General features: G+C 46.2%; 1 protein-coding gene across 1 annotated transcript in view; it reads right to left on the reverse strand.

Moving 5' to 3' along the window:
• Positions 1 to 25,058, reverse strand: part of TG (thyroglobulin) — a 244,685-nt gene that overhangs the window by 170,167 nt on the left and 49,460 nt on the right. Inside the window, exons 22-27 of the mRNA XM_045561428.1 lie at positions 23,542 to 23,712; positions 18,168 to 18,284; positions 16,318 to 16,433; positions 13,915 to 14,023; positions 8,933 to 9,124; positions 2,220 to 2,387 (exon numbers count right to left, since the gene is read on the reverse strand). Coding sequence (XP_045417384.1) covers positions 2,220 to 2,387; positions 8,933 to 9,124; positions 13,915 to 14,023; positions 16,318 to 16,433; positions 18,168 to 18,284; positions 23,542 to 23,712 — 873 coding nt within the window. The remainder of the gene's footprint in view (positions 1 to 2,219; positions 2,388 to 8,932; positions 9,125 to 13,914; positions 14,024 to 16,317; positions 16,434 to 18,167; positions 18,285 to 23,541; positions 23,713 to 25,058) is intronic.

The following is a 25,058-nucleotide window of genomic DNA, read 5'->3' on the forward strand; positions in this document are numbered from 1 at the left end:
TTCTGCTTCCAGTAAATTATACATGGGACCACAGAAGCAGACATTATACATGGGACCATGGAACTAGGAGATGGGTGGAGAGCTTCCACAGACAGTGCTGCCTTCAAAGCTGAAGGCTTGAGCCCAGCCGTGGCACTAATGCAAAGGTTGTTCGTTGAAGTATGTCATGTCACAGCTCCGAGCTTCACTCATGGGTAGAACAGTGATGTAACCCACAGCCTCACCAGATTGTCGAAGGGATGAATTGAGTTGGAGTACATAAGAGTACTTTGTATAATGCAATACAGATATCAACATGCTTACTATTTGAATTTAGTGTATTCTGCTGGGTTGTGATTGCCCACTCCTGACAATAAATTCACTTATGCTTTATAAGTAAATGCTAATTCTCCATTAACCAGGCCACCTGCTGAACCAGGTCTTGGAAGTACCAGTGAGCTGATTAATGAAGGAGATGTCCATACCCAGAGGTCCTAGTGAGTGCCTCTGTTGGGTATACAGTTGGCAGACCAGGGACCAGGGACCAGGGACCAATGCCTTATACTATAGCCTGCACAGCATGCCAGCACTTCATTCAGTAATATATAAACACATGCCCCATTTTACAGATGGAGACCCTCAGGCTCAGTGCAGTTAAGTGTCTTGAATAAGGTCACAGAGCAAGGGGAAAAAGGGGACTCAGTTCTGAGAATTTTAAATCCCAGCCTTGGTGGCTGCTTGCTCTAGCACCATCCTGCTGCGCCACATGCATTCCTTCTCTACTCCTCCCAACCGCCCTAAGGGTCAGAGGTCATCACTATCCTCACTTTATAATTGGGAAGCCATCAAGGCCATACAGTGAGGATACAGTCACACTGGGATTTGAATCCTATAGTCAGATTCCAAAGTCTAAATTTGAACATCTATCCACAACTGTAAAGTGGGAATGAAGAAGCCAACCTTCAACCAAGTTTGGCAGGGATAGAGTTTATCCTTTATTGTCCCTAGCCCCCTCCCTATGTTCTCTCAATCTATTCTAATTCTATTCCCTCCCCTGCAGTAGTTCATATCCCTAGAATCCTCCTCCTCTTTCCTTCCATGAATATCTGTTGTTAGGAAAACATATCTATCAGCTATTCACACTTTAGTAAGAATTTAAACCACTACATTTGTTTTTGCAGGGGTTAATTATACTTAAAGACTAACCTCTTCTTTGGGAAAGGAAAAATTTGTGCCTTATTTTTCTCAATTGGAGCTAGCCCCCTGATCAGTCTATGTATAAGGGAACTTCCACTTTAAAATATCAAGAATATACCTCAGGCTGCCTAAAATCCCCAACATAGGGCACCTTTCTTGAACCTTTGCCCTCACCCCAGAATACACACACACATACCAGGCACTGAAAAACACTAAAAACTTCAAAAGTCTCTTGGTAATCATTCCTTTTCTGGGAGGCCAGACAAGGGCACAGTCTTCATTTTTTGGGCACATCCCAAGCACATGCTCTGAGTTAAGCAGTTCTGGATTTATTGCCCATGAATCTATCATATGTCTTTCTTGAAATGCCTGTTTTCACCCTGGGCTACCTCTCAGAGTAATGAATACCATATGTTTACTACCCATCATATAAATAAGCTATTTGATTTTATTTATCCCAAAAGAAACTATTTAAGCCTCATGGAATTCTACCAAATTCTGTAATATTTTTTCCAGGCTTCAGTAACCATGCATTCCACGGATGTGTATATTTCCTATGCCAGGTTTTATGCCCGATTGTGTGAATCCAGACACTAATGAAACACAGTCAGTCTTAAAATACAAAACACAATGACAAATTTAAAAAATAATGACAATAATAATATCATCTACAACACTATGAGACAGGCACTCCACTAAGTTCTTCATGTGTATTATCCACAAGTGCAGAGGCAGAGAATTAGTTAAGAATAGCAGTTTGGGAATTGCAATACATGGTTTCAGATCTCAGCCCTCATGTTTACAAGCTCTGAGACCTTGGGAAATTACCTCACTTCCGTGTGCCTCAGTTTCTTCATCTGTAAAGTGGGCATAATGATAAGAGTGCCCCCCTTGAAGCATCATGTTGAGGATTCACGAGTATAGATCAAGGCCTCAGAGCAGTGCCTGACTCATAGTGTGTGCTACATGTCATTTCTATTAGGAGTGCCTTGCTGGTTGGAAGAATAACTTTGAAGGAATACAGACAAAAGGCAGAGACTTACGCTTGATGAACTCCTGGCCTCCCAGACGCAACGTCACCTGGTGACTCTCCTGGTCATACATCACACCAGGACACGTGGCATTAGCCTGGGCCTCAGAGGAGTCCCTCCAGTCTTTGACATTGCAAAGCAGGACATCAGGGGAGCTCAGCAACCCACAAACGATGGGACCTGCAGACCAACCAGAGGGAGAAGAGGTCACGGGAGGGGCACCAGCAGGGTCCCGTAGCCCCACCTCTGTGCCCTGAGAGCCTGTGGATGGGGACAGGTGACAACATCTCAGGAGAAGACAGGGACACTGGAACTCAATAGCTTGGTTTTAAATTGGGACGATATTCCTTTCTAGTGCTGCAGTTTTCTTACTGGCAAATTCCCTAGGGGAGACCACCATGGCTGCCGGTCCTTCCTTCTTCATTAGAGTCTCTTCTTCAGGGGGTCTACAGCAATGACAGCCCCTCCCAATGCCCTGGGGGCATCATTATGCGTACACAATAGTTGTATATCTTTACAGGGTACATGCGATGTTTTGACACAGGCACACAATGTGACTTAATCAAGCCAGGGATTATCTCCCTTTTACGGATGAGGAAACTGAGTCTCATAAGTTAGGCAAATCACCCAAGTTTACTCAGATCTGCAAATTAAATAATTTATGCATCATTTTGATAAATAACCTTTATAGGTTGTATGGTTATTCAGACTCCTGGAAAAAAAAAGGAAATATGTCCCCCCACAACCCACAACTCCTACTTTGTTCCTTATCCTAATTTCCTAATTTATGTCCAAATCTGGATATAGCTTCAAACTGTTCTATTTCCAACATTGCCCCAGAGTAGATGACTCATGGCTGTCTGGCTTACGATTTCACATTTTGTCCTTTTCCCTTTTACTGGCCACTTTTGAACAGCAGTAGTTAAAAACCAGCAGCAGCGTCTCTGCGTTGGTAAAATGGCCTTCGAGGTCATCCAGTGTGGTGGTTCCCAAACCACGCACATGGGCTGATGGTGTCAAAAACACAGGGAGAGTTTTGAAAACGCTCATTTCTAGGCACCAACCGCAGAGTTTCTGACTTGGCAGGTAGCATGTATGGGGCGGGTGGCATTTGGGAGTCAGTGTTTGTAAAGAGCACCACAGAGGAGATTTGCTGACCTAGTTAGACCACCTCGTTTCAAACATGGGGAAACTGAGGGAGGAAAGGGAGAGTGGTTTTTCTAGGTGCTGAGGAATCACGGAATGGCCAGCAGGCAGCGAATGCCTGGGCCCAAGGGCAACACCAGCATGGGGCCCAGGCAGAGCCTGCGAGAGCTCGAGGAAGTCTGAGCACTGCGGTCTGGCCTCTCGCAAGCCAGAAAGCAGAATTAAACAAGAGGTGGGGTACATTTTTCCTTTTGCTCTCAGATCTCAGTAGAGAAACCAACGCAGCTTTCTTCTTTAACTAGTGCCAAAGTGTCCCTGAGAAATCTATGCCTGAGAGGCAGGGGCCAGGGAGAGACTGGAAGTCACTTCGCTGGTCACATACTGTCAGCTCCAGTCACACTTGTGTGACCTTCCGGCCATGCAAGGCCCTCTGTGCCCCTCTTCCAAGCAGCCTCAACTGAAATGTAGATTCAGAGGCCTCATGAATTCTTTGAAAACAAAGCCACTCAGGGGCTGGAGGCTGGAGGGGGCTGGAAAGTCGCTGGCAGGGGTGGAGGGAGGGGAGGGGGAGGAGGGGGAAGCCACCAGAGTTAAATGACTTTCCAGACTGCGGTGAAGGATGTAGCGGGATTCTGTTCCTGGTCGTCAGCAAAGCCTGCCAAAGCTTCGTAAGTTAAAACTCCAAATCTGCCCCTTGGACAAGACTGGGGAAAACATCTGCCCGACACTTCACGGGTGCCTCAAAGAAGGCTTAACTTTCAGCATTGCGAAGTGGTTGTTCTGCTCACATAATTCACAGATCACAGGTTACACTGCGAGGGAGAAGCGAGCGAGCTGCTGGCCAGGATTTTGTGGGTTTACTGCTCCACGGAACAAAACAGTTCTGCCATATATGAACCTAAGGAAAATGAAGTCAGCCTTTCCAGTTTGAAAAATCATACGGTCTGGTGAGTAACTGAGCATCTAGGGAAATTGTGGTATCCTCAGAAAACACATTTAGTTCAAAGAAGGAATCATGGATGTGTTCTAAATATAGGCATACATAAAGACGTATACATATATGTGGAGATATATGCATGCGTGCCTGTGTGTGTGTGTATAAAACATGTCTTTCTCTAGCTAAACACTAACCTGCATCCACATCACATGATCATAGAGCATTAAACCTAGAAGGAATTTTAAAAATCAACTTGCTCTAATCTGGGTTCTTGCCCACCACTCCAACAAAACTTTCTCATTTTAGCCGCCACTGACCACAATAAGCTAAACTCAGCATTTTTCAGTAATTACCTTGTTTGAACTCTCAGTGGCATTCATTTTGGGGAGGTGCCTTCTCCTGGGTCTCCTTACCCCTGCCGGGCTGCTGCTTTCCCACCTCTTTGCACACTCTCTACCCCTATGTAGCTGTTCACCAGGGTCAGCCCTTGCCCCTTCCTCTCCTCACCTGGACCCTCACCCACACCCCCACCTCCTGATACCACCTCAATGCTGGTAATTCACACCTTTATATCTCCCTCCGAGACTTCCCATCTGAGCACCCCAAATGGTCTCATGACCTTTCTAAATCTTCCTCTCCCATCACCAAATCTGACATCTGATATATTCCATTATTCACCACATGACTAGACCATTCAACCAGGTGAACAAGCCAAATACCCAAGAATAACCTTTGATGCCTCTTCTTCCGCCCCATATCCAAAGTCCTGTTGAATATTCCTCCTGTTGCTCATCTCCACCGCGACCACCCTAGGCCCGGCCACTGCCCCATCCTCCCTAGACTGTTGTGGCAGTTCCCAGCTGGGCTCTACATTCACTCTAACCCTCACCCATGACCTTTTCCACATTCAAGCCAGACTGCTCCTTCCAAAACTCAAATCTGATCATGACGCCTCCCTGATTAAAATGTTCAGTGGTTTTAGGTACAACCTACAAGGTTCTACGTGCTCTGGCCTCCCCTGTCCCCCTCCCCTTCTCAAGCCTCCCGCCTGACACTCCCTGCCCAGGACCACCGCTTCCTTAGGCTCCTCCCCTTCATCCTGCACCCTCTTCTCACAGGGCCTTTGCACATGCTGTTCTCTCCCTCTAGAATCCGCTTCCCTCTTCTCTTCACCTGGTTTAAACCTACATATTGCTCAAGATTTAAGGAAGTCTTAGTTTATCACTCTGGATAAGGCAAAATATTTATTATTTGTTTTCAAAGTAACATTTAACTTGTCTTCAGAGCGTAGCAATTAACAACCATCCTTTCCTCCCTCTGGACCTGAGAGGAGGTGGCAGAGACAGGGGAGTAGAGCACAGGCTGTCTGCGCCATGAGTCAGGAAACCTGAGTCCTGCTCCACGCAGTGGCCCAGCCGAAGGTGGGCGTCAGCAAGGTCACTTCCTCACTCTGCGCCTGCAGTCTGCATGGCTCCCCTAAAGGCTGAGGATAAATGGCTGCTTCGTAGCCTGGGGGAGTTTCAAGCCACCGGGGAGATGAACATGTGGACTTGCATACAAAGAGAAGGGACAAAATAGCATTCCAGGAGCAGGAAATCATGAGCAGGCCTTCAAGTCAGCAGGGTGACGTGGAGCATGGGGAATCTAGGCAGGTGGCTGGGGGGTGGTGATCGGCACAAATACAAAGAATTAAGAGACCGGCACAAATACAAAGAAAAAATAACACAGGTCCAAATAGACAGCAGCAGTGGGAATGGAATAAATCTTGATCCTGAAGTTGGAGTGATGAATTGGCCGAAGGGAAGCAGGGTTGCCAAATGCAGCATGATTCCCTTCCCCGAGGTAGGTTCATTTCGGGTAAAAACTGCCCATTTATTTGGAGACATGTTGACATCCAAGCGGATATCCAGACAGCAGATGAGTGAGGGATGTGGACCTCTGCAGAGAGTTCTCAGCCAGAGCAGAGACCCAAGAGGGGTGAAGCAGCACCTATGGCAGCCCGGGAAGCTGAATGAGAAGGGGGAGGTGTTCGCCAAGGAGCCAGAGAAGGGCGTCCTGGAGATCGGGAGAAGAGAGTCAGAAGAACTGAGGAGAGGGCAGTAGTGTCAGCTGCCAGAGGCAACCAGGCTAAGCGCGGCCCGAAGAGGCCCCTGGCCCCTGGCGAGCTGGGTGGGAGCAGTTTCCGGGTGAGAGGGGGTTTCAGCATGCAGGGTCTGTCTGGTGGGGAAGGAGAGGCGCTCGAGGGAAGACGAGGTCGAGGGCTGCATGGTGCCATGAGCTTTTTGACTTTTAAGAAGGGAGGGGAGCTGAGCACACTGCCATGCCTCAGAGTGGACAGCTGGGAGGGCCCAGGGCTGCTAAGTGGGGAGCAGGAATGAAGGAAGGAAGGGGCATGGCCTGAGAGGGTGGGGGCACCAGGCAGGCAGGGCTGGTCGTTCTCAGGAGGGATCCTTCTGCCCGGAGCCTGGAGGGGTTGTGTGGAGGGAGCTACAGCCCTGGGAAGGATACTAGGAAACACCTTCCCCAAGCAGCCCAATGTCTCCATTAATGGTCTTCACAACACACAGCATCTCTCTGCCTCTAGCTCAGCTTACATAGACGCCCACTCTGAACCAGACTGCTCCTTCCCACTGCCATCTAAATACTGCTCATCCCACAAAGCCCAGCCCAAGTTCCTCCTCCTCTGGAAAGCCTTCCTGACCACTAAGTCCCCCTGGTATCTCCCTCCTTTGCTGTATGGTCTCTAGCCCTATCGGGCATCATCCATCGTACACTGCCTCGTTCATTAAGCCTGGTGCCAAGTGGTGCTCCATGCACATTTGCTGAATGACAGCAGAAGTGAATGAATGAGTGAAGGTCATGACCCTTTCATGGTGCACCTTGCCTCTCCCACTAGACCCCAAGCCCCTTTTATCTGTTCCTAACACCCAGAATGTTGGATTGCACATCCATAGTGATCCATTAACGTTTGTTGTTGACAAGTGTGGGCCTGCTTTGATTTTTTTAAATCTTTAGAATTCTCCATAAGCTTAATATGACCAGTCAAATAGTTGGTTACAGTTTGATGCTGCTAAGGAGGTCAGGTTGATTCTCATGTCACACAGTTAGGTCCTCCGTTAGCACCAGGAGCCAAGTCTATGTCCAGCATTTTGCACTCATTATCTTTATAGTAAGTATTCAAATAGGAAGTGTCATTATCTTCGTTTTATGAACAAGAGAACTGAAACTTAGTTTAAACTTGTCCAAGATTACACAGCCAAAAAGTGACAGAGCAGTGACTAGAACCCAGGTCTATGACATCAAAGTCCCTCTCCACCACTAGGCTATACAGCCATGTGCATGGGTATATTTCTAGGAGCAGAAGCAATTCCCACTGCTGAGAGACTATTAAAAATGACAGTCCTATTGTTCACAGGACCTGGCATGCAGTGGCACTCAATAGATAATCACTGAGTGAAGGATTGTGGGCAAAAGGAATCAACTAACATTTTTCTCCCATGTTTTGTTTATCCATTCATCCATTGATATATAGCGGGTTGTACTACTGTGGTTTGAGAATTTGTGTCTTCCCCCAAATTCTTGTTAAACTTAATCCCCAATGCAGTAGCATTAAGAGGTAGGGTCTTTAGGAAATGATTAGGCCATGAGGGCTCTGTCCTCATGAATGGGATTAATAACCTTATAAAAGGGCTGTCAGGAACTAGCTAGACCCCTTTTTGGTCTTTCACCTTCTTCCATGTAAGGACACAGCAATAAGATAACATCTTGGAAGCAGAAACCAGCCCTCACCAGACACCAGACCTGCTGGTGCCCTGACCTTGGACTTCCCAGCCTCCAGAATTGTGAGAAATAAATTTCTGTTGTTTATAAATTACTCAGCCTGTGGCATATTTTTTACGGCAGCACAAATAAACTGAGATAGGTTGTTTCCGCTTTTTGACCATTATAAATAATGCTACCATGAGCATTCATGTACAAGTTTGTGTGTGAATATACGTTTTCATTTCTCTTGGGTATATACCCAGGTGTGTGTATTAGTTTGCTAGGGCTGCCATAACAGGCCACAGACTGTATGGCTTAAAAAACAGAAATTTATTTTCTCACAAATCCGGAGGCTAGAAATCCAAGATTAAGGTGCCATCAGTGTTGGTTTCTGGTGAGACCTCTCTTTCCGGCTTGCAGACAGCCACCTCCTCACTGTGTCCTCACATGGTCTTCTCTGTGCATGTGTGGAGACAGAGCCCAGTAACATTTTTTGACCAAATGTGGCCAGTCCAGGCTGCACAGGTGGCAGTAAGATGCTGCAAAGCCACAACTCGGGTAGAATCCCAGCTCTGTCATTTTGCAAGCTATATGACCATGAGCAAATGATTGAAATTCCCTGAACCTCAGTTTAGCTGTTCACTTCTCATGAAGACAACAGTCAGGAATAAACCAGTGCCATGATGAGAAGTCACAGTATGTGATAGGTGAGAGGGTTAGGGTCTGTCCCTGACTCTGTGCATGTGAATACCGCCTTCTGTCTGGGTGTGGTCACTTCATGCTGCAGCTCCCCAAGCAGCTCCCTGTTGTGCACCCTGGCTTCTGCATCCCAGCTTGTCCCTGTCCCTCATTAGGCCCAGATCCTCGCTGCCAGCATTACCTCCTTGGACCTGCATGAGGACGAAGCCGTCACAGCAGGAATCACTGTCACATGCAAGAAGACAGAAGAGGTGAGCATCAGTCAGGTCAGCTGTTGAGGCTGAGAACACGACGGGGCTGTACAACCCAGAGAGCACATTTTGGAAACCAGTCGGTTCAAAGCTTTTCTGACGTACAGTGGTGAATTCTTGGCCTGGGGAAAAGGCAGAAAAAAATTTTAAAAAGACCTAAAAACATGGCAGAGTTGAACAGAGTTTACTGATCTCGTAGGATAGTTTGCTAAATTAGCTCTGATTGTGACTGGAGCAGTGTGTGGTCTAAGACGAGACACTGTCTGTGCCACGAAACTTCTGGACGTGCCTATGCATAGAGAGGGTGGGGTGGCCAAGGCTGTGCCCCCAAAACCAACAGATCTGGACAGATGGCCCGCATACGTTCAAGGGTCCAAAGGGTATGTATGGAAAACTGGAGCATATTATTATTTTTATTATTACCAACAAACATTTATTGAGCTCTGTGTACACACTGTGCCATGTGCTTTCCCTACATTATCTCATTTAATTTTCACTGCCCTGCTCTGCTATCATACGTGCTTCTGTAACACAAATTAGTTTGAATACATGGGAGTCAGGGAAGCTTGGCTGCTGTGATATTGGAGTCACATTGGCTGCTCTATCTAGTTTTCCCTGCATGTCACTGCCTTGTGCCACCAAACATCAAAAGAAGGATGTGGCGTAGACAAACGCAGCTAAATGCAGCAAGCCGCAGGGCAACTGGGACTGTCCACACACCCGTCATCCGCCTTCGTTGGAACCTCAGCCGGGCCCCAGGGCTCAGTCTTCAAAGTAAAGACTGTAGGGTTTTCCCTTCGCTTTGTGCGACCAGCCCTCGTCCTGGTGATTCAACAGCCTCAATCCTTCTTCACACCTTGGGCAGTCACCCACCTTGCCCTTTCACATTTATGTAGCACTTCTTTATTATGAATTCAATGCGCCTTTTTAAAAACTGTGCTGGAATTTTAAGAAAGGCTGTTATTGTTTTTTTCCAGCCCTCTGGTTAAAAGTATCATGGTTTGGGTTTTGCCTGTGTCTAACTCTAGTTTTCCCATTAGCCCTGTTATTTTTGAGCATCATTTTGCAAACATGAGATTTTTCAGAGATATGTGCAGTAGATTGCAGTAGAGCCAAAATGTCAGCGCTATTCTTATGCCCACTGTACATTTGAGGAAAGAGAGTCTTAACACATGCACTGTCTTGCCCAGATTTACATGGTTTGGTGAGTGGCGGAGGGGACACCAGAACCTGTGCCCTTCGCCACTCTGACCTCCCATCTGCCTGGCAGTTCACCAGGTCTTAACTGACTCACGCGCCTGGAGGTCAGGGAGGGGCTTACAGTGTGGGGCCCAAGAGCACAGGCTTCGGAATCAGACAACCCTGAGTGCAGACCCTGCAGCACCCCTGCCAAGCAAGTCCCTAATTCCTCAGAGCCTCAGTTTGCCCATCTGTACAGTGAGGATGATGACAAGTAATCCTTGTAAACATTGAACACATAAAAAAAATAGTCATATATGTTAAAAGGCTGAGCAACAAGCCTGGCACTTAGTTTATGCTCAGCAGATGTTCTACATGTCTCCAAAAAGCCGCCTCTTCTCCCTGCAAGCATTGGCTCACTCAGCCCCTTCTGCCGGGAACGCCCTCAGCTCTGCCAGGCAAAGCCCCCGCCCAGCCTTCACCAAAGCCCAGCTTAACTTGAAAGGTCCATCCCTGGATTTTTACAGCCAGAATTAATCTCTCTCTCTCTTGATCTCTCTCATGTTCTGTTTGTGCCTCCACTAAAGGCTCTGCCATCCCTCACCCTGTATTTAAGATACTTGAGATACTGTCTGCCACGCCTACTGGGATGAGACTCCCTGGAGCTCTTCCCTGATATCTGACGCAGCGGTCACTAGCTGTACGTGACTACTTAAATATCCATTTCAGTTCATCAAAGTTAATGTTGCAATAGCCACATTCCAAGTGTTCAGTCATCAGGAGTGACTAAGACTACCATTGTGGACGGATTTATAGACCATTTCCATCACTGCAGGAAGTCCTACTGGGCCGTGCTGCCCTGGGGTCTAGGGCCCCAGTCCAGCTCCCCTCGGTCTCCTTCACGTAGGGAAGATGCACAGAATGCCACCTCCCCTGAGACCTTTGCGTGGTGGTCTCCTTCCCATCCTTCAGGTCTCAGCTCCACCGCCCCCACCCCTGGGGTTCCACCCCTGACCACTCTGGGCAGCTCACATCCCCCGTTATCCCACTGTCCTGTTCATTTTCACCTGAGCACTCACCACCCTCTGAAACGATTTTATTGCTGGCTCAATCCCTCTACCACTCAGTTATTCTGTCTGTCTTGCCACAGCCGCATCCACGGAGTGCACAAAGGTGTTTATCGTAGCAGGGATGCTCAGTAACTGCTGAGGGCTGTGCTGGCACTGAGCTGCCCCACACCGCGGTCGAGGCCTAGACTATTCAGCAGGTCAGGGAGATCTTACAGAGTCAGGGGTGGCCCCACCTGGAAGTCACAGGTAGCAGGATGGTTCATCTTCCTAGACCTCATCTGTGAGATGAGGGGTTGTGCTAGACAATCTCAAAGGAAGCTCCAGGCACTGATGCCCTTTGATTCTGAAAGACCACACGGCTCCTCCTCCACGTTCAAGGCCCACAGGCATTAAGTGGGCATGGGTAGCAGATTTCACTGATGACAGATCAAGCTCTGAGTCTCTGGCCCTTTTTCAAGTCCCACCTTCCAGGTCACTAACGGCCAGGGATGTGAATGGACACGGTTAACTACCTACCAGGAGCCAAGGACTATGTGGGAGGCTTTCAGAAACTGAGTCCTTTCCTCAGCTGTGACATGTTTTCCCGTTTTACAGAAGAGAGACTGAGCTTCAAGTGAAATGAAGAAATGGTTCAGAGACAGAGCAGGGAAGAGGGAGGCGGGCCCTGAAGCCAGATCCAGGCTACTCCAGCCTCCTTCTCCTCCACCTGGAGCCGAATGGCTGTTTGTGCATCTCCCGCCTTAAGCAAAAACAGCAAGACATAGCTCTGCCTTTGATTTAGTTTGGCAACAAGGAAGTTTCCCAATTTCCTTTGCAATCTTCCCCAAAAAACAAACTTTCAGGAGACAAGGAAGAAAAATAAAAATAACAAACACTTAAAAAGAAATACAATTGCATTTTACAAAATGTCATAAAAGGCCAAGTTATGGTTTTAAAGAACATTTTGAGTAGGAGTTATTGTTCTATTTTGGTATTTGTTTTTAGAAAATAAACCTTATGTTTTGTTCTTTTTAAAAATGGATAGTAAAGATAATTGGGATAAACACTGGGGCAGAAATCCCAGTGACCCTGGCAACAGATCAGAGAGATCCAAGCTCTGCCAGACGCCGATCTCCCAAGCAAACGCTCAGCTAAGTCAGGATGGAGGCGTTAGGCAAAAAAAGGACTAGAGAAAAAAGAAAGAAAACACAAACACTTCTCCCTGCCGTAGGATGAAAACTGCTACCGAGGTCAGACGCAGCTTTGGGCCTGGGCCATGGCACAGTCTCCACTTGCTACCAGCTGTCTCTGGCACCAGTCTGAAGCTGCTGGGAGCCCGGGCACCTGCCCTGAATCATGGACCTCAGAGTGACTCCCGCACTCCCCTTCCTTCCAACATCCAAGTCCCAGTTCAGGCTCCTTGGGCTGTCTTCTGGGCCACAGCCATAGCCTCAGGCCATCAGGAAACTTTTTAGCAAGCATGCAAACAAGTACGGAAATGTTGTACATCTGCTGAGCTCCCAGCGAGTGCTGAGCACTGCTCGAAGAGCTTCACCTGCGTCTCCTCATTCCAAGCTGCCAATAACCTTGGTCCACTTATGAGTCCTGTTTTCCTAATGAGGAAACAGAAGCCTAGAATGTCAAGGAATGTGCCCAAGACCACACAGCTAGTGCATGGCAGAGCTGGGGTTCAACCCGGGCAAGCGGGCTCTGGGTCCTTGCTCTTAAAGCCCTTAACCGCTGTGAAACCGGGACCAGAGAGCAGTGGCAGTTAGAGGAGCTGCAGTCACCGGGGCAGGCCTAGCTGCGGCCCAGGGCTCATGGCGCTGCAGTGCTGCACCTCTCGGCGGTGTTGGAAAGGCAAGAGGCGAGCAGGGCAGGACTGATGAGCGCAGGCCTCGGATTCTGGGGAAAGGCCCCTGCTTCTCCCATGTGCTACCAGTGGCCCAGGATGCTTTCTCCTGTGTGACATGGGGCTGGCGACCCCCTTTTTGCCCTCCTCCAAGAGTTTCTGTGAGGGTGCGGGGGAAGGAGGAACGGGAAAGTGAGCTGTAAACTATAAAATACTATATTCTTGCTACTCAAAGTGTGGTGCCTGGACCACCACAGCACGGCCCCCCTCTGGGAGATTATTAGAAATGCAGAATCTCGGCCCACCGCGAGGATCTGCATTTTACAAAGTCCAGATCGTGGGTGAGGAAAAGATCTGACAACTTCCAGAGAGGGTGGAGACCACAGAGGGGAGGAGGAGAGTCTCCATGAGTCAGAAGGCCCAGGAGGGACGTGCCCCACATCACGGGCTGCCTGGGCTTGCCTGGGGGCACAGGCGGATGCAGCTGTGTTCTGCCCGGACTCTCTCCACCTATTAGCGTCGTGTCTGCTCTACCACTTAGTTTCTGGCCTGCAGAATGAGGCTCCCAATCCCTGCCAGATTGCCATGAGGATCGAACCTGATGACACAAGTGAAAATGATGTGTAAAGTCCCTTGCAGCTGATGGGGAGATGATTGCCTGTCTGCGGAGGGCGCTGTGCCAGGCCTACCGGAGGATATCGGAGACGGAAGCTGGGCTCAGGGCATGGGGTGGCGATGTGGGAAAGTTTGGCCCCTCCCCAAGTGCACCTTGCTCCAAACATGACCACGTGAAGCCACAGAAGCCCCCAGCCAACCAGCCCCACCAACCTACCCTTTTTCAAATACACAGCCAGAGAAGCTTGAGGGCGGTTCCTTACTTTCACCTGGCACCTAAGACTTTCAAAGCTGATGGCCTTTGAGTTCCCCAGTGCGTCTTGTTCCTGGAGATGGAAAGATGCTGTGTTATCGTCCTGTGATGTTTAATAATTCAATTCAACAAACATTACCCAACTCTAACCACGGCTAGGCACTAGGGCAGCAAAGGTAAGAAAGAAAAGGTTCTTGCTCTATAGTTTCTCCCGGTCCATTGGAGCAGGCAGACATGTAAGCAGTAGGAAACAGACACAGAATTTCATGGGTGTTTTCAGAACTAGGTCCCACGGTTTGGGGACTGTCAGTTATAAGAGGGGAGTGACCAGAGAGGCAGGAGCCAGCTCATGGAAGAACTTGTAGCTTCTACCTAGAGAGTGTCTAGAGAAAAGATCTCAAGCTTGGAAATGGTGAGGTCAGAGATCTGGCCATTCCCAGCCACCTCTGACCTCTCTTTCTGACTTACTCTCAGCAATCGCGCCATGTGGGTGGGGTAGGATAAATTTGCCTGTTTCAATCTGTGTTTTGTCCCCAGTATTTTGCCCTCCTCCTCAAGGCTGCCAGACTTTGAGTTTCCTGTGGGGATTTTGGAGGGCAGGGGCTAAAGCAAAGGCTGTTTGATGGCAACAGCTCTTCTTGCTTTGCAGAAAGCTGGAACTCACGGGAGAGACGGTAGCCTGGGGAGGGAAGGAAGACACATGGAGAGCACAGAGAGTGGAGAGATTCCCAAAGACCTGAAAAGGACTCAGGTGGGATCCAGAGTGGCAGGAGCCCTCACCCCTTCTGTGGCTGTGCCCTGGTGGGGCAGAGGGCAGCAAGACGTCAAATGGATGGCTGCACCTGGGGAGGCTAAACCCAATGCAGTGGAGCTCCTGCCTTGGCAAAGTCTTCTCCGTACCCCAAGAAGAGCAGCTGGAGAGGCTAAAGGCAGCTCCTGGGACTGTGGGGCTCAGCACTGGGCTGTGTGACCAACCACTGATGAACAGTGATCAAGGCCCTCCACCCCCATCTCACCCCCATGCCTTAGGACCAAGAACCCAGGGCCCTGGAGTGGATAATGAGTGAGATGGAATTTCCTGCTGACCTCACAGGAGGATGATGACAATATTAACAGCAACAGTAACGGTTATAATAACAGTCACTGAGCATTTACTCTGCAGCAGAATCTCTCCTGTGAGCTCTTAATCCTTACAACAATCCTGTGATGTGGGAATGATTATTATCCCCATATTACATGGGGAATCTGAGGAACCAAGGGGCTAAATAGCAATAAGCAGGTGGTGAAGCAGGGGCTTGAACCCAAGACCTCTCCCTACCTCTTCTCTACATCTTGTCACTGCAGAACCCAGCTCAAGAGTCGTAAAATTTAGGGTCCATCCTCCACACCCTTTCTGGAATGTCACTTACAAACACTCTTTCACATGCAAGTACGTGGGCAAAGCGGTGTGCAATGCACCAGTGTTGGTGTTGATGATATTGCAAAACTGCTACAAATCTACATACCCTTAACCAAGAGAATGTGAAATAAATTATGTACATCCATGGAATGGATCAGTATGCTCCAGTGAAAAGAATAAGGTTAATTTTTAAAATACATATACAGAAAAATAAATATGAAAAATCAAGGTAGACAAGAATACATATTATAAAATTGTAGCATGTAAACAAACAAAAAACATACTTATAAGTATGTGGAAATTTTCTGAACGGATCCATAAGAAACCAGAGAGTAAAATGGAGATTTGAGTATACTTACAGGTTAGAAATTTGAATATGCTTACAGGTTAGAAATTAGGAGACAGAAGACTTCTGCTTTTCACTGGATACCTTTTTATCCTAATTTGATGGTACCACATAAAATTGCCAATATTCTACCAGCTCTGACTTATAGAAACAGCGATTTCATGTAATTCTATAAATATTTAACATATCTTTTTATACCATAATCATATTTTATTTCTATAATGGAAAGTGGAGCTGGGGTATGGGACACTGAGGGGCGGATGGTATTTAGGGCTCTGAACAATGTCCCCCTTGCATCTGGGGCCTGGGCTGCTGGATGAGGTAAATGCTGGGGCATAGGAAGGGGTGTTCAACGTCAAGGGTCTCTCCTGGCTGGTCCACCAGGAAACGATACTGCTCAGGTGATGCTACGTCAGCTGCATCCTGGGTCTGTCTCTGCCTGTTGCAACTTCAATTTCCCAAAGTCTCATCGCTTTGAAGAAATGGAAGCAATAGGGCATCAGCTATCAGCAATCTCATTACATCACCTGGTTACCCCGGTGTCAATGCCATCAGACACAGAATGTATATCTGACACAGAATGGACAAGAGGCAGAACTGCCAGGTGGCTCTTACACCTCACCTGACCAGAAGTCATGCAGGCAACATTGTCATTTGTCAAAGCGTGGAAATCACACGAGACCTCTGAGCCTATTGTGGACACGATGAGGAAGCTGCAGGCCTCGTCCTCTGCACATTCTGCAAGCACCATGGGACAGTCATCCACCTGACTCTCAGGTAATGCTGGGGACAGAACAGACACATGCCCCTACCCCTGCCCCACACACCCAAATACACATGCAGTGTAAACACACAGATACACACACAGATATACACCCAAATAGACACACCCCCAAACACACACACAAATATGCACACCCATGAACATACCCAAATACACACACATAAGTACACACACAATGCACATGCACACATACATAAGCATATACACACAAATATACATACAAGAGACATTGACTGAGCACAAACCATGTGCCACATGTTGTGTTAAGTGCTTTCTGTGTTATTGGATCATTGATCCCCATCTTATAGATGAGGAAACTGAAGCACAGCTCAGTTCATTCACTTACTCAAAGTTGCAAATACAGTCTGCCGTGGAGTGCCCTCCTCTCAATTGTCTGATAGGACACCATCTTGCTAGACCTTCCTGACATGGCTGTCTTTCTCAAACATCAAGTATCAAAAACATATTTTTGATACTGAGTTTGGCCTAGTTGGTTAAACCAGCGGCCCTCGACCTTTGTGGTACCAGGGACTGGTTTCACGGAAGACAATTTTTCCATGGACTCAGATAGGGGGGTGAGCCATGAGGAGCAGCTGTAAATACAGATGAAGCTTGCTTGCTCACCTGCCGCTCACCTCCTGCTGTGCTGCCCAGTCCCTAATAGTACATGGACTGGTACTGGTCTGTGGCCTGGGGCTTGGGGACTGCAGGGTTAAACCATCTCCTGACACTAACAGATGGACCTATCTTCCCTGCTTGCCTCAGCCCCTAGGATACTGCATCCTCTTTTTCTTTCCATCCCATCAGTTTGCCCTTCTAACTTCAGCTGTGTCATAGTGTACGTGTGCACACATGGGTATGTGTATGGCATTCCTTGTCAAGACAAACACCTGCGATCACTATACCCCAAGTGTGCTGCCTTGGTGCTGGTTCCTGACATCTACTCTTTTGACCCCTTGCTCTGTCCCTCCAGTTCCAGCAAATGTCTTTCATTCTGCAAACATTTTTTTTTTCCAGCTCCTACTTCATGCCTTGAACTGTGTTTGTGATGCAAACAATAGTATAAATTTATCATAACCAGAGCAGATATCCAAAACAGATTCATAGTCCCACTGTTAACCACTTAATAACTAAACCACATGAGGCATAAACCAATGGATACGACTGTAGGCTTTGCCATCAGTAGTCTGGGTTTGAATTTAAGTTCTGATGCTTACTAGCTCTGTGGCACTGAGCAAGTCACTTAAATTCTTAAAGCCTTATTTTTCTCATCTGTAACTTAGGATAACAATGCCTACTCTCTGGGTGGTTGTGGGATTATGAAATAATCCTGGTAAAAATACATACTCAGTAAACAGTAACTTATTACCATCTCTCTGGCCTCACTGTTGAAATAAGAAGATATATATCCTAACCTAGACAAATAGCTCTATGCCAAACTAATTTTGTTCATTTCTGTCCATAACATAGTTCGGCATAGTTTGTGGAATATAGTAGACACACTATAAACTCTGCAATGAACTTATAAATTGAATATACATTTTGGAAATCAGTTGACTTACAGTGTTTTTGACAAAATATGTTTTCTCATTATTGTTTTAATGGTTTGATTTGGTTTGTATTAACAAAGTCAGCAGAGCTTATTTCTCCACCATTCTCCATGTGCCCCTCTCCCCACTACCCCTTACCTGCCAAGCACTGCATCAGTGGGAATTCAGAGCCAGGAACTTTGGACCTGATCGCCATGGGAACGTTGGCGTCGAAGATCACCTTTGATTCTGGAGCCTTCTCAAATTTTTGCATCACTGAAAATAAATCATATTATTGAAATCTGACTGTGAAGGGTATAGGGCACCTGCAGAGAAGCCAAAAAGAGTGTTGGGTCAAGAAGTCTCTTCCCATTTGCAGCCCTCAGTCGCACAAACGTCCCAGGGAGATAATTCCTTTGGAAGGTAGGTCCAGCCTCACGTCTAATCTCGAGAGCTGTAACTTACTAGGTCTCCTTCCTCTACCTCACTGTCAGGAAGTAAGGGGAAAATTTAATATTATGTTCATCCTTACAATTCACCTCTTCTCATTGGTATCGATTTTCTATCTAAACTTATATTTTCCTGTCCTTATCTTTTCATGCTAATTACCTAATTATTTTATTGAAAATTTTCTTTCCATAAAACAACTTGAAATCTTTCAGAAATGGGGTAAGCTTTTTTAAAATGCAAATAAGACATATCCATATGGATTCATGTAAATTTAAAAATGTGTCATGTGGCTCAGGCATTTTTAAGGTAGTATTTGTTTAAGTGGTACACTAGCATCTGTTTTTCCACCTACAATCAACATATTTGAGCTCCATTTGATAGGAAAAACATAGCCACATGCTCATGGAATTAGACAAGTGAGGAGGAAGAAATATAATTTCTCAAGGCTATGAGACTTGGAACTCACTATTCACCAAGCAAAAACACAAGCAAGGAGGGTAACTCCCAAGGAATAAAATTTATCTTCCAAGCCACAAATGCCCAAGAGTGTCAATATTTTGTAGGTAACTATCAAAAAGCAAGACTTATTTACAAGTCCAAAAGCACAAGAGTATCAATTCTTTGCTAACATAATTATAACCACACATAAGCACTCGTTATTATACACATCCATTACTTTATAAAACAAACTTTTGTCTAGATTGGTTTTCATCAAGTCAATAAATTCAAGGTCATTCAAAGCAATCTTTCCTCAGCTTTTATAACAAGCACAGAAAAAAATGATGGGGTTGGGAGAATGGAACATTGATGTAATAAAAATGACATGCTTTAAGCCTTCAGAATGTTTGACATATTTAATAGTAAAGAATTCTAATTTCACAAAGTAATCCTTCCATATTGACCATTGAAGTTGCCAAGTTCATGTGCTCAGCCCACCTTCTTTCATCTTCTTCTCTTTTTTTTAATTTTTATATTCCTTAGTCTCTTGTTTATACCAAACACCATGCTATACTCATCATAGCATCCCTAAGTCTTGGTTGGTATAGACCAGATGCTCGAAACACTCTATGAGACTAAATAAAATTTGAAAGGTCTTTCAGCTTCTAATTAAATTCTACCCAAAAATGCAGTAAATTTAGCACTTCAGTTAGAGAATCTGCTGGTTTTCAGGAAAGGGACATCTTGGTGATGGAGATCTTCACACTACAGTATTCTATGAAGAAGCTCGTGGCGGAACAAAACAGAAACAATCCATGAACCGATCTGCCAATGAAAGACTGAGTCCATTTGTAGAATTATACATTCTGTTGACACAATTTCCCATGTATCAAATTTCTACTTAGCAGATATTTAAAAATGTCTTGGGGAAAGCATAAAAGACAAGCTTCCTCAGAGCTCAGGAATGGGCTGCTGAAAGCTAAACCAAACAGCAATTTTTTACGAGAATCTTCCAAATACAATAAACTTATTGAATAAGCAAAAAAAAAAAAAAAAAGGTAAACATTAGAGCACAGTATATATTTGATAATGATCCTTGCATAGTATATCATGGCTATTTATGTGTCTGTCTCCTTCCAGGGCGAAGACAATGTCCTGATTATATTTGAACGCTCACTAGCTAGGATAGTGACAGAGATGCTAGTTTCCTGTATATTGAATGGATGGATGGTCTAATGGATGACTAACAACATTGTTATAACACCTGGCAACCAGGAGAGAACATTACGATGGTGTAATGCCAATGGTAGTCGTGTAACTGTTTAGACACTTGATGTGGTATGTGAAATTTTCAGCATGGGTCAACAAAGAACAGAATAAGAAAACTGGATCCAAAGTTAAAGGGAAGATAAACTTGAAATATTTCCAGTGGTCGAGGTCAGAGTAACTCTGTGAGTAAACTAAGGCAATTTAGAGAAGATCACAGGGAGCACCGTGGAGCTTTGGCAGGAGGGATTTCGGACAGGGAGGAAGCAGGCAGTCAGGGAAGGGCACTAACTTTGGAGTCAGCTCCCAGCTCAAGTCCTGATGCTGCCACACCTCCCCAGCTCTGTGTCCTTTGGCACATCTCAACCTCTGAGAGTCTATAGCATGGAATACCTGGTATGTGGTAACAACTCAGTAAATGCCAAGTCCCCTTTCTCTCTGCAGAACATCTTGCCTAAGTGTCAGGGCTTGTAAAATTGGCCACAGGAATTCAGGTGGTGGGAGAATCTCCTTCCCTGAAGACCTTTAGGAAATAGCTTCAGAGAAGCCCATATTACTGGAGCAATTCACTCATTCTGTCAATAAGTACCTACTGCCCTGGAATAGAACAAGAAATAAGAGGCAGTTCCAGCCCCAGAGGAACATATGGTCTAATGAGGCTAGAGTCCAGAGAGGAGGATGAGATATTGTAATATTACCTTATCCCAAGAGCAGTGCGAAACCACTGAAGAATTTTAAGGGGCATTGAATAAACACAATTGCCTTTTTAAATAATTGCATTAGAAGCATCATGGAAAAATTGTTGGACTGGAGCAGGAAGATGAGTCAGGAGGGCATGGCAGTACCATGTGGGTAACAACGTGGCTTGGACAAAGGAGGTGGCAACGGGGAGGTATACAGCTAACCGCTAAGTACTTTGCTTTTTCTGAAGGACAAAAGCCTCAAAACTGAAACCGCAATGCCACTTCCAAAGAGAAAGTTCCTCTCAAAGGCAATTCTGCAAAGAGACATGCTAATAGCCCAGTGAGGGCCTGGCTTATTAACATAGATATCCCCATGCAGATGCAGAAAGGGAAACTTAAGCTCAGAGCTTTAAATAAGAAGCCAAAGATGCTGAGGATGTATCTGGAGGCTGTTCATAAGCCAGCACCTCGGGGAGGCAGCATCAAAGGTGTCAAAGCTGAGCTGAGGCTCGTGAACGCTTCTGGTGCCACTGATTGAACCGTCCTTTCTGCTCTGAACACTGGAGGGAACAAGATATGAAATGCCCTACAAACTGCACGTGACAATCCTCAGGGTTAATCCATTGACAGGGACACAAAGAAGACTAGCAGCACTTGGGCAGTAATCCCAGAATGGCCAGTAATCACCAGGGCCATTGGGCAAGTTGCTTCCCTTCTTTGGACACCCTCTCTCTCATTTGTGAAAGATCTACCTCATTGATGCCTCTTTTCTTAAATTCAGAATATTATAGGGGTACAAACGTTTTGGTTACATGTACTACTCAGACATTTAAAAAAAATGGTGAATTTATACCTTTGGTAACAACCCCGATGGAACTGGAGACTATTCTTCTAAGCGAAGCATTGCAAGAATGGAAAACAAATACCACATGTACTCACTATTAAATTGGAACTGATCAATCAACACCCATGTGCACATAGTAGTAAAACTCAATGGAAACCAAGCAGGTTGAGAGGAGGAGGAAGAAACCGGTAAATTCATAACTGATCTCTTAAAGCACCTTCCAGCTCTAACTCCCCTGATTGTCATTCTTTCCCAAGAGGAGGGATATTGGAAAAAAATAAGACTTCATTGAATTTGCAGTTTATCCATGAGAACACAAACATGTGCACATGCACACAAAGTCCTTGCAGTTTGTTAGCTCTTCACTAGAGAAGAGAAATGACTGCTCTGAGCATTAGAAAATGAAAACTTCTCACTTGGATTTTCTCTGATATTTTGCCATTTGCTGTACCAACCTCCCTAGAGAACAGGCACGCTGTGTATGTGTGTGTGTGCGTGTGTGCGCTCACGGGTGTGCTTGTTGAGGAAACAGATAAATCTAGGTAGAATTACAGATTGGTATGACAGAAAAACAAGGATTTAGGAGTCAGACACACACCAGTTCAAAACCTAGGTATATTATATCCTAACTATGGAATGAAGATAAGAACTTACACATTCTTTGCCTCAGTTTCCTCAGTAAATTGTTGGCAATAATAATATCTACCTTTTTTGGCTACCATGGAGTTTAAATGTGATAAACATATAAATGCCAGGCACGTAGTGAACCCACACATGTCAGGCCTTCTCCTTGCACTGAGATACTAAGAGACTCTGCTGGGCGGGGTGGCTCTGGCTTGCTGAGTATATGAAGGTAAGACCCGGACCTCAGGCAGAGGATGGTGACTCTGTGGAAAGGTGAAGTGGAGTTCTGAAAACTGCGAGGATGTTAGGATTAAGGGACCTTGCAGATTGCTTCAGCCTCCCTCCTTGTTTAACAGATAAGGGAATAGGGCAACTACTGTTACCAAGACTTCTTATTCTGAAATATTTATTACCCCTGGCAGGCATGACACTGCTGATGCACTCAGCCCTCCTGCAGGGTAGGCACTAATGTCCCCATTTCACAGGTGAGGAAACCACTGAGGGTGAGGGAATTATCCAAGAATATACATCCAGTAAAGGGCACCACTGGGATTTAACTATTTCTCATTCCACAAATCATGCTCTTGCCTTCCTCTCTGCAGGTACCTGTCATACCTTGCATGTAGGACATTTGATAGCTCATGTGGGACTTTTCCATCCAGTATGTCACTGAGGAACTGTGCACAGGATAGTGCTCAATGAATATTTTTGACATTATATGTTGATGTTGACCCTCACAATGTCTCAGGAGACAGACAGGAAGCCACTGAGGGTTTGAGGATCAGACAGGTTGAGCAACTTGCTCTGGGTCACCCAGTGCATAAGTTACAGAAGAAGGACTGGCGCACAGTCTTTCTGTAGCATCCTATGGAGGGGAAGTCCTGACCAGACTTACCAAGACAAGCTGCCTGCAAGAATGAAAGCCTCAGCAGATTTCTTATTTATAAAAATTAACCTCTGTGCATCCTAAAGTATTTAGGGGTGAGGCTTCATGATGTCTGAAACTTACATTTCCAAATTATTTTAAAAAGAGAGAGAATAAAATATTAACAATTATTGGATCTAGGTGATGGATATTTATCCATCCTACTATTCTTTACATAGATTAAAATTTTTTTAAATAAAAAGTTGGAGGCAAATTCATCTCATGCGTCTCTCCGTTTCCATAAAGCCCAAGACCACTAACCCCTCCCCAGTAACTGCCACCGATTTAACCTCCAGAACATACTCAGACACTGGGAGTCCTCAAGTGGGGCCTCTGTTTCTGACCACGGCAGTCTCTGCCCCTCGCTGTCCACGCAGAAGGCCTTTCCAGTGCCCCTGTCCCTCTGGCTGGCTCGGTACTGGCCGTCCTGGTGACATTGCAGGCCCGCTTCATTCCTCTGACAGTCAGTGACACCTGGAACCAAGAGATGGACACAAAGGTCAACCATGGGCCTCCAGGATCCCCTCCCCTTCCTACTCCCAGGCTCTGGGTCATTGACCAGATGTCTAAGCGACACGTCTGAACCAGACATTCTAGCATAAAACTCTTCAGTGTCCCCACCCTGACTAAAGGACCACACTCGGCTCCTTGTTTGGATCAATAAGTCCCCTGTGATCTGGCTCCCACCCATCCTAGTGCCTGCACACACATACACACACACACACACACACACACACACACACACACACACACATACACACACTCTGCTCCACACACCACCCGCTACGTTCCATGCCCTGAATACACCGCCCTCTTTGACACCATTTCCTTCAACCCAGGCTTTGCTCATCTGGCCCCTCTCCTGGTGCACAGCTGGCCCATCTGCACTACACGAACTCTTCACTGCTCACCTGCTCTCACCTCGACCCACATTTCCTCAGGGAAGCCCTCCTGTTATGACCTGAATGCTTGTATCCCCCCCAAAACCCACATGTTGAAACCTAATCCCCAGATAGTATTAGAAGGTGGGACCTTTGGGAGGTGATTAGGCCATGAGGGTAGGAGGCCTTATTAATGGGATTAGTGTCCTTATAAAAGAGGCCCAAGGGAGCTTGTTTGCCCCTTCCACCCTGTGGGGACACAGGAAGAAAGAGTCTATGACAACTTCATCAGACACCAAATATGTTTGCACCTTGATCTTGGACTTCCCACCCTCCCAAAACCGTAAGAAATAAATTTCTGTTGTTTATAAGACACCCAGTTTATGACATTTGGTTGTAGCAGCCCAAATGAACTAAGACACTTCCAGACCTCCTGCCTAGGTCAGGCCCAAGTGTCACACCCTCTCCTTGAGACCCAGGCCTCTCCTTCACAGCCAGGAGCACAGGTATTATTTCCATTTATCTGCGTGGATGGACGGCTGATGACTCCTGCCTCCTGCTCAGCAGAGGCTCTGGGAAGGCAGGGCTAGGGCTGGTTTTGCTCACCATTTATGCCAGTGCCTTGCTCAGTGTCTGACACATACAATAAGCTTCCTCTCCAAAATCAAGAAATATTAGTCAACCCTATGGATGAATGCCTCTGTCCCTGTGTTCAAGCTGTTTCTTCTTCCCGGAAGTTCTCTCTCCACCTGCCCTCTAGCTAATCCTCCCTCACTTCCTTTTCCTAGAAGACTCTGAACTCCTTGAGGACAGGGATTTTGTCATTACTTGTTTAATATACCCAGTAAAACTTGGCACAAAGCAGGTGCTCAATAAGTTTTTGATGAATGATATCAAAGGGGAATTCCTCAATCTTGTTTTCTGGGACTGGGAAGTAGG

The sequence above is a fragment of the Lemur catta genome, chromosome 9 (genome assembly GCF_020740605.2).
Source record: "Lemur catta isolate mLemCat1 chromosome 9, mLemCat1.pri, whole genome shotgun sequence".
In the NCBI taxonomy this organism is placed as follows: domain Eukaryota; kingdom Metazoa; phylum Chordata; class Mammalia; order Primates; family Lemuridae; genus Lemur; species Lemur catta.